The sequence below is a fragment of the Olea europaea genome, chromosome 23 (genome assembly GCF_002742605.1).
Source record: "Olea europaea var. sylvestris chromosome 23, O_europaea_v1, whole genome shotgun sequence".
Classification (NCBI taxonomy): Eukaryota; Viridiplantae; Streptophyta; class Magnoliopsida; order Lamiales; family Oleaceae; genus Olea; species Olea europaea.
The window spans coordinates 11,572,369-11,582,300 of NC_036259.1; the positions used below are offsets into that span (position 1 = coordinate 11,572,369).

General features: G+C 36.1%; 2 protein-coding genes across 2 annotated transcripts; both read right to left on the reverse strand.

Moving 5' to 3' along the window:
• Nucleotides 1-1,558: 1,558 nt before the first annotated feature.
• LOC111372024 lies at nucleotides 1,559-2,140 on the reverse strand. The gene has a single exon (XM_022994161.1). The coding sequence runs from the start codon at nucleotides 2,138-2,140 to the stop codon at nucleotides 1,559-1,561; it is 582 nt and encodes a 193-aa protein (XP_022849929.1).
• A 132-nt stretch (nucleotides 2,141-2,272) lies between these two features.
• On the reverse strand, nucleotides 2,273-3,031 carry LOC111372025 (uncharacterized mitochondrial protein AtMg00750-like). The gene is made up of 2 exons (XM_022994162.1): nucleotides 2,885-3,031; nucleotides 2,273-2,608 (listed from the first exon to the last, which is right to left on the reverse strand). Exons 1-2 carry the CDS (start codon nucleotides 3,029-3,031, stop codon nucleotides 2,273-2,275), a joined length of 483 nt encoding a protein of 160 aa, XP_022849930.1.
• Between the last annotated feature and the right edge of the window lie 6,901 nt (nucleotides 3,032-9,932).

Here is a 9,932-nt window from a genome sequence, read left to right on the forward strand (position 1 = left end):
AGACATCATTAATTGCAAGTTAACACCTCAATGAACAAGGATTCTCCAATTATTTGATTGCTTCGACAGCCAAGACTCAATTAAGCTAATTATCCTTCATCGAAAGTTAAATTCCCTCGAACAAGTGTTAGGACTTAACAAAGCATCTAGTGCATTTTTTATTATTTTATTTTATTATTAGTATTTTTTGCACTTCCCCTTAAACTTTCTAGATGACCCATGTAACAGGCTTTAGGTCGATTACTCCCAAGTCAGACGACTTTAGGGCACCAGGTTTTTACACACTCTTACAGGCTTAATAACTCAAGTCAAAAAAGTTTCGAACAGAACAATTTTTTTTCTTTTTTTTTTCAAGGGCAACTTCATCTCCAATTGCTTTCTAAATGACCCCTGTGACGAGTTTTAGACCAATGACTCCCAAGTCAGATGACTTTAGAGCATCATATTTTAAGATACCCTTGCACGTTTAATTACTCGAGTCGTAAAGGTTTCAAAGAGAAATTTTAAATTTTAAAATATATGCCTTGGATTAGTGCAATGCCCCTTACCATATACCTTTTCAAGAAAACTGACTTCCAACTCAAAACTTTCACCCAATTTTATCCTATTTATCTCAGATAGTCCACACATTTTTTTTCTTTTTCACACAAGGAATCCCTAACCACATCCATATCTTTCTACAATAGTAAAATCATCCCAAACTGTGCTAAATTAATTTAGTATGGTTTAGATAAAGTATCCATGTCCAACTAAATCAACCTATCAAGAGCATGAAACAACTCATTTCATCACAATGTCAAACTCAATTCTAGTGCGCGTATAATATCATGTTTTGCAAGGTTAAGTTTTAATCAGTCTAGCATACAACCCATCCATAGTTCATAAATCAACACTAAATCTCAAATTTAATCATCATTGTTGATCTAGAATATCTAACCCACACAAGCACACAATTGAATATAAGAGTTTTTTTTTAAATTTTAAATTTTTTCTTTCTTTTTTTTTTTTAAAAAAATACATAAAAATATAAAAAAACATGCGAAAAACAAAAATTAAATTTTTTTACCCCCAAGCTTAAAATTGACATTTTTCTCAATGTCATAAAATATAAATAAGCACATAAAAGGGGTAGGGAAGAAAAGGAAGAAGTTACTCCCCAATATATTAGATATATATTTTTTGTTGAATGTGTGAGACCCTATGTGTGACGACTAGGCAAATTTTTCATTATGCTTGTCCCTTGGGTTATGTTGGTTTGAATGTTCCGCGACGTCATGTTCCTACATATGGCAATTCAAATCAAACATTAAAATTCAAATAATCTAAAATGTGTTACTTGGCCCAAACAATCAAAATACCAACAATAAACTAAATGGTCTAAGGGGAGTATTAAGGATGGTGATACTCTACAAATTAAAACTGACTAAATCTAAAGCAACCTAGTAATCAAAACAAATCTATACTATGCAATGCAGAAAGCAAAATAAAAAGGTTAGAAGATAGGGTTGCCTCCCATCTAGTGCTTAATTTATAGTCTTTCGCTAGACTGTCAGATCAATCATTTTGGGTCGTGAAGTTGGGTAAGTAACTTCTCATTATCAAAGTCACTATCCCAATATACTTTCAATCGTTGTCCATTTACTTTGAAGGTTTCTTTTGTCCCGTTAGTCATTTCAGTTGCCCCTTTTGGAAAGACTTGAACAACTGTGAATGAACCAGACCATTTAGAACGCAATTTCACAGGAAAAAGTTTCAACCTAGAATTGAACAACAATACTTTTTGACCTGGAGTGAACTCACGCTGCTGGATGTATTTATCATGCAATTTTTTTGTCCTCTCCTTATACAGCTTTGCATTCTCATAGGCATCCATCTGAAATTCATCCAACTCATTCAACTGTAGCATTCTCTTATCTCTAGCTGTTGTCAGGTCTATGTCTAACCGCTTTATTGTCCAATATGCTCGATGCTCTAATTCCACTGAAAGGTGACAAGCTTTTCCAAATACAAGGCAATATGGTGACATGCCTATTGGTGTTTTGTAGGCAGTTCTGCATGCCCATAATGCATCGTCATGTTTTCGTGACCAATCAGTTCTTGAGCTATTCACTATCTTCTCGAGAATTCTCTTTAGCTCCATATTTGACACTTCCAGCTGGCCACTTGTTGGGGGGTGATAAGGTGTAGCAACTCGATATTTCACCCCATATTTTGCTAATACTGATTCCAAAAGCTTGTTGCAGAAATGTTTACCACCATCACTGATGATAGTTCAAGGAGTGCCAAAGCGCGAGAATATGTTCTTCTTCAAAAAATTTACAATCATTCGAGCATCATTAGTTGGTGCTTCTACTGCTTCTACCCATTTCGATACATAGTCAACTGCCAACAACACGTACTGATTTTTATAAGAAGAATGAAATGGTCCCATAAAATCGATCTCCCAAACATCAAAGAGCTCCACTTCTAGATTCGAATTCAAAGGCATCTCATTCTTTTTGGAGATCGTCCCTGTATGTTGGCATTGATCACAGTGTTTCACATATTCATGTGCATCCTTAAATAGTGACTGCCAATAAAACCTTGACTGTAAAGCCTTCGCTACTATCTTAGAAGACCCAAAATGCCCAGCATGAGCAGAAGAGTGGCAACGCTCCAAAATTCTAGAGACCTCTTCATTTGGTACACATCATCGGATAATTTGATCAGCACATCTCCTGTATAAGATGGGATCCTCCCAATGATAATACTTCACCTCTAAAAAGAACTTTTTCCTATGGTGCTATGTAAACTCAGGTGGAAGCACATTAGATGCCAAGTAGTTCACTATGTCCGCATACCATGGTCCACTGTCAATTGCAAAAATACGCCCAAATTATATCACCCTCTTTTTTTGTTCTGCCTGTTCAAGTCTTGAAAGATGGTCTGCTACCACATTTTCACATCCTTTCTTGTCTCGAATCTCCAAATCGAACTCTTGAAAGAGGAGTACCCACCGAATTAACATGGGCTTCGCTTCCTTCTTAGACATTAGATATTTTAGGGCCGTGTGATCTGTGTAGACAATAATCTTCTATCCCATGAGATATGATCTGAATTATCGAAGGCAAACACAATGGCCAATAGCTCATTTTCTGTGGTTGCATAATTCAGCTGTGCCTCGGTCAAAGTCTTGCTTGCGTAGTAGATAACATGGAGAATTTTAATCTTTCTTTGACCCAATACTGTCCCCACTGCATAATCACTAGTGTCGTACATCAACTCAAATGGCAGGTCCCAATCTGGTGCAGCTATAATCGATGCAGAAATTAACTTTTCTTTCAAAATGTTGGAGGCTGTCAAACACTTTTTAGAAAAGTTAAATGGTGTGTCCTTTTCAAGCAAGTTACAGAGTGACTTTGTGATTTTAGAGAAATCCTTAATAAAGCTACTGTAGAACCTTGCATGGTTGAGGAAGTTATGTACTGCCTCAACTGAAGTTGGTAGAAGAAGCTTATCTATCACCTGAATCTTTGCTTTATCCACTTCAATACCATTTGCTGAAATCCTGTGCCCAAGTACTATTCCTTCATGTACCATGAAGTGTCACTTCTCCCAGTTTAGCAGCAAATTCGTTTCCTCACAACGTTGTAAGACCATTTCCAAATTTGAGAGGTAATTTTCAAATAATGAATCAAACTCTAAAAAGTCATCCATGAAGACTTCAATAATTTTCTCCATCATATTTGAAAAAAATTGCCATCATGCATTGCTGAAATGTGGCAGGGGCATTATACAACCCGAATGGCATCCTCCTGTATGCAAAAGTACCATAAGGCATGTAAATGTAGTCATCTCCTGATCTTCTGGAGCTACTGCAATCTGATTGTAACCTGAGTACCCATCCAAGAAACAATAGTGTGAATATCCAACTAGTCTCTCCAACATCTGATCGATAAAGGGCAAAGGAAAGTGATCCTTTCTAGTTGCATTGTTCAATTTTTTGTAGTCTATGCATACTCTTCATCCAGTGATTGGTCTTGTCGGTATCAGCTCATTATTCTCATTCTTTACCACTGTAATGCCTCCTTTCTTTGGAACTACATGGATTGAACTAACCCACTTGCTATCAGAAATCGGATAGATGATGCCTGCATCAAGGATTTTCAATACCTCTGCTCACACAACGTCCTTCATGGTGGGGTTCGATTTGCGCCGATTTTTCTATGTTGGCTTATACTTTTCTTCCATCAAGATTTTGTGCATGCATATCGATGGACTGATTCCTCTGATGTCTGCTATAGACCATCCAATTGTTGTTTTGTGTTCCCACAAGACCCTTAGTAATCTCTACTCTTTTAACTCTGCCATCTCATTTGCAATAATTACAGGGAGTGTAGACGACTCTCCTAAATATGCATACCTCAGATGTGATGGCAACTGCTTGAGCTCAAGAATTGGTGCTTTCCGAACAGAAGATAGTGGTTTACTTGGTCCTGAACCAAGTTCCTCAAACTGTCTTTTCCTAATGGATGGAGCAGGTTCCATCATGTAAGCAATCTGACTTATCTCTTCAACTGTTGATATTTTATCTGGTGAGTGCACAAGAAGATTCTCCAAGTGGTCTCGAGGATGCTCAAGAATGAAAGTCTCTTCCACAGTCAAATCCACCATATCAATGCATAGATAGCTATCTAATTCTGTAGGGTACTTGATAGCACTGAAAACGTTGAATGTCACTTGCTCGTCATTTAATCGCAACATCAATTGTCTTTTCTGAACATCTATTAAAGCTCAACACGTTGTAAAGAAAGGTCTTCCCAATATTAATGACACGTCTTTATCCTCTTCAGCCATATCCAGAATGATGAATCTGTAGGATACATAAATTTATCGACCTTCTCCAATATGTCTTCAATAATTCGCCTGGGAAATTTTACGGACCTAACTGCCAACTGCAATGAGATCGATATTGCCTTCGCCTCTCCCAAGTTTAATTTCTTGGAAATAAAATAAGGCATGATGTTAATACTAGCACCTAAATCACAGAGAACTTTATCAAATTTCATGTTACCAATAGTGCAAGGGATAGTAAAACTCCCTGGGTCCTTTAGTTTAGGTGGTAGCTTATTCTATAAGATGGTACTGCATTCTTCATTCAGCATCACTGTCCCCAAATCCTCCAGCTTCTTTCTATTTGTGAGTATTTCTTTCATAAATTTCCCATAGCTAGGCATTTGTGCAATTGCATCCACAAATGGTATATTGATCTGCAGCTTTTTGAATACCTCAAGAAATTTCGAGAACTGTTTGTCCAGCTTATGCTTCTGTAGCCTATGTGGAAATGTGAGTGGTTGAACCATTTTTTTTGTAGGAGCGGTTACCTTAACCTTTGGGTCCTTTGGTACTTCTTCTTGTTCCTTACTCGGAGTAGATTTCTTCAAATGCTCCTCAACCCTGGTAGGTATCTTCTCTTGTATAGCAACCAACATTTTCACATTTATTTTCCTGCTGCGAGTAGTTATAGCCTTGCAGTGCTCTTTAGGGTTTGTTTCAATGTCATTAGGCAATGTTCCTGGACGTTTATTTGAAAGTGCCTTGACTATTTGTCCCATTTGATTCTCCAATTTTTTTATGGTAACACCCTGAGCTTGCAAGCTCTTATCCATTCTCTACATGTGTTGGGTGGAAATTTCTACTAGTTTAGTCACAAGATCTTCTAGTGAGGACTTTTTCTCATTCTGTTGAAATCCGGGTAGTGAGGTTTGCTATGGCATGATCTGAGCTCCTTGATTATTAGTCCATTGAAAACCTGGTTCATTTCTCCAGCCTGGGTAATATGTGTTAGGATTTGGATTGTGTTGTTGCCTTTAAAAATTCTGAGTGTAGTTAACGTCTTCTACTGTCTGAGCAAAAGGAGATCCTACGTTACAATCAACAAAATCGTGGTTCCCTCCACAATGTTTGCATTTTGGTCCCACTGTCTGGGCCACACTGATCTGATTTACCTCTATGTCAATGATGCCAATTGTGCTGAAAGTGCTATTAAAGAATCAACTTCAAATACCCCAGCAGCTTTCTTTCCACTCATTCTTTTGGTAGGCCAAAATACACTGGTAAATGCCAAATCATTCATGATTTGGTAGACCTGGTCCGCAGTTCTTTTTGTGATAGGACCATCACACACAGAGTCTATGTTAGCCCTGCTAATCGAGTTTAAACAAATGTAGAAGTACTGCACTTGAAGCCACTTCTACAATCCATGTTGTTGGCATTAGCTAAGTAAACCCTTGTATCGTTCCCAAGCCTTTGAATAGCATTCTAAGTCAATTTGCTAAAAAGTAGTGAGCTCATCCTTTAGCTTTGCAATCCTTTTTTGGTGGGCAATATTTGCTAAGAAATTTTTGACTCAATTGGTTCCAAGTTGTGATGTTCTGTGGTGGGCAAGTGTCTAACCACTCCCTTACTGAATCTCTCTATGTGTATGAGAAGTGCGTTAGTCTAATTGCTTCGCTTGAAACCCCTAGATACTTAATTGTTGCACACATGTCCAGAAATCTTGATATATGAGCGTTGGGGTTTCCTACTGCTTTTCCAAAAAATTGTAGCGCATTTTGGAACATGTTGATGACATCTGCCCTCAGGTGGAAGTTTGCCCGACCAAATGCCGGGTATACGATATTGGACTGGCTTTCCACTACTGGTGGAACCATATACTCTCCTGTGAGCTTTGAATTTTCATTAACAACAACTATATTTGGTTGTGCTACTCCCAGATTATCCCCGATGGCTATTTGGTTCGGGTTTTCGATTGCCATGTCTTCCTCTTTCTATTTTTGGTATGTTTCAAGCTGTTGTCTTCTTTGAAAGTTGAATAGTCGTTCGATTTCTAGGTCAAATTGAGCAAGATCACCAGTTCTCAAATTTCGCATACAAAGTCCTGAAAAAGAAACCAAGGAACACTGTAAAAATGTTCTAAATTAATGAACTAAACTAAAAATAAAAAAAAAAATTCAGATCAAAGTTAAAATTAACTAAAACTAGTCAAAAAAATATAGTTCCCGACAACGACGTCAAAAACTTGATCGTTTGATTACCTGCAAGTGAACGGGATCGTGAACAAGTAATAAAGTGGTGTATAGAGTGTCAAACCCATGATGACTATGTGTTTGATTGAGTTAAAGCTAATAATTCCCTTAATCGAATAGGAAAGCCGAGTTGTAACTACACTATTAAATCTATCAACTAAATAGAAAGCAAAGTAAAAGTTTATCAAATTCGCGAGAAGTATTGCTAAGATGTGGAATCCCTCTTATAACAATTTAAATTGACAATTTGAAATTATATTTGTTGGTTAATGTTCCTATTTTATTTAAAAGCTTCTCTTGATAGCCTATAAATCTAAACATGCACGTGATTTTCTATATCTCTATGAAAAATACAAACGTGCAAGAAAATATTAAACGAGCTAAAACATCCATAAAAATCATGTGAAGCATACAGGTATATCTCTATCCTCTATTGAACCTCACTATATTTATTACTATGTGCTAATGATCTTATTATCTCTCTCAATGACAATAATACCCACAAACAACCCAATTAATGGCCAATTAATTGAAAAGCAAACGAAACAATAATAAATATTCAAACAATTAAACAAATTATCGTCAATTTAATTACTCAAACTAACAACTTCATAAAAGGGGTTCATCACATCCTAGCAATAAAAAAATTTAGCCAAACCTGGGGTCGGAATTAAACAAGCAAAAGAAAGACATCACCAATAATTTGACGGAACGTGATAAATTTCACAATTAAAGCTACAGTATTTCGTCCGCTTTCTGCCAAAATTGCCTATTGCCTTTGTATCTCTTCCTCGATTTTTGTATGTGTGGCGTGTATATATATATTTTTTCCCAAGTCAGCAGCCTTTGTTCACTCCAAAAATGTTTGCTTTTGTGCATTTGTGTCTCTCTTCAACTATGCATGCATGTGTATATAAATGATTATCATCCCAGCCAACAACTCTTTTTATTCTGTCAAAATAGCCGCAATTTTTTTTTTCAAAATCAACCTCAATTTTTTGCCTTTTCTTCTTGCCTCTTGCTGCCTTTTTTGTGTGTGTATGTATATTCTTTTTCAGCAGTCCGACTTCAATTTCTGTGTGTATATGTAATAAATTTCACTAGTCGGCAGCCCAATTTCTTGTCATCTCTGTGCTTGTGTCTAGAGATTAATTGGCTGCTTCTTTCTTCTCCCGTGTTTGTGCCGAAAATTCCCAAGCAGCATTTTTTTTTCCAATTCCCCCGAAGCTGCCGTTTTTCTCTATGGTGTTGTAAAGAATAATTGGCTGCCTCTTTTTTTTTTCCTCAACTTTCTATGCGTGTCTATTATATATAACCTAGCAGCCCAATTAATTTCTCCCATTCCAATTCCAATTATCTTTAAAATCATGCAATTTTATCCTTTAACTCAATTAATTATGTAACCAATGCCTTTCTTTAGTTCAAATCAAGTCCTTGAATTTTCAAAGTGTAGAATTTGATTCCCAAACTTTCCCTCCAATAGCCAATTTGTTCTTCACCCTTCTTCATTTGCTCCGAACGAGTTTGTCACTAAAAAAAATTAACTCAAATTAAATAAAAATTAAGAAATTGACGACATAAAAATCTAATCATACGGCTTAAATAAGAGCACTTAAATAAGAGCACAAATTGCATTTATCAAAAGTCATGACAACTAAAGTACAGAATGGGAAAGATATTTGTGTGAGTACTGTTGTCTTGACTTACGCCAAAGGTTGAGTGGTTAAATATGATTCACCAAATAGCCGAGTAAGTTAGATAGTATTCACTAACGGAGGTTCAAGGTCAGAAGCCACCATCCCTGATGTAGTATTTTTTTGCTCCTTCTCTACGTTGCATCATATCATCGTATTTGCATATGCATACCCAAATTTTCATTTATGTGGGAGATTGTTGGAATTGGTTTAAAAATAACTGAAAATTGGTTAAGTGTAAAAGTGAAAAATGAAAATGTGTGACTTCATGTCAACTTCGATCAAATATTTGGACTTGATCTGATACTCAAATTACAAAAATAAATAGACCAACTTATTCTACTCGTCGAGTAGATTGTCATTGTATATTTGGAATCTTGAAACCAATTCTAGATGAATGAGAAATTGCAGTCCAAAATGAAAGAAATGAAGTGTGCAACTTTTCGAAATGATGCATGTTTTGGCCCACACTACTTCATTTGCACCATTTATACATCTATAAATAGGATCCTATGGACATGATTTTGGGTACATTAATTGATTGAGCACTCATTCTCCTCTTGCAATTCTCTCATTTCTATTTCTATAGCATTTTCATGATTTCTTTTGTAGAGGAAAAATTCTGTCAAAAGTTTGCCGATTTCTTGAGGTTTGAAGTGCTGCTACCACAAGTTTTGAATCCATTATATCTTAGGAGACAAGTGCTTTTCACTGTGAGCACCGTAGCAGGGCAATTTGTCTTAAGAAAAGAGATAACGTCTCGCCTTGGATTATTCTCTATTTTCTACTCCTTCTTAATTCTTATTTTGCATAATTGTTTACCACATTTATATATACCAAAACTCTGTCCAAATTTTCAGTTATATAAATTGTGTTTTGATCACGCTCTTACGAGTTAAAATCGGTCGAAAAATATATATCAAAAATCAACCCTTACATAGCCCGTTTCTGTAAGTCGTCGCCAACAATAACTAGATATGTAATTATTAGTTATTCTAAATAGGGAAAATTGTAGCCACAGTACCAAATCTTTCATTTAGTTACAGGTTTTGTTCAAATCTTTCATTTGTGTCATCCACAACCTCAAACCTTTCATTTCGTTGTAGTAGAAGGACAGATGGATAGATTTAATTCATTTGACCATTAATTGACTAGAAACATTGATTTTGAC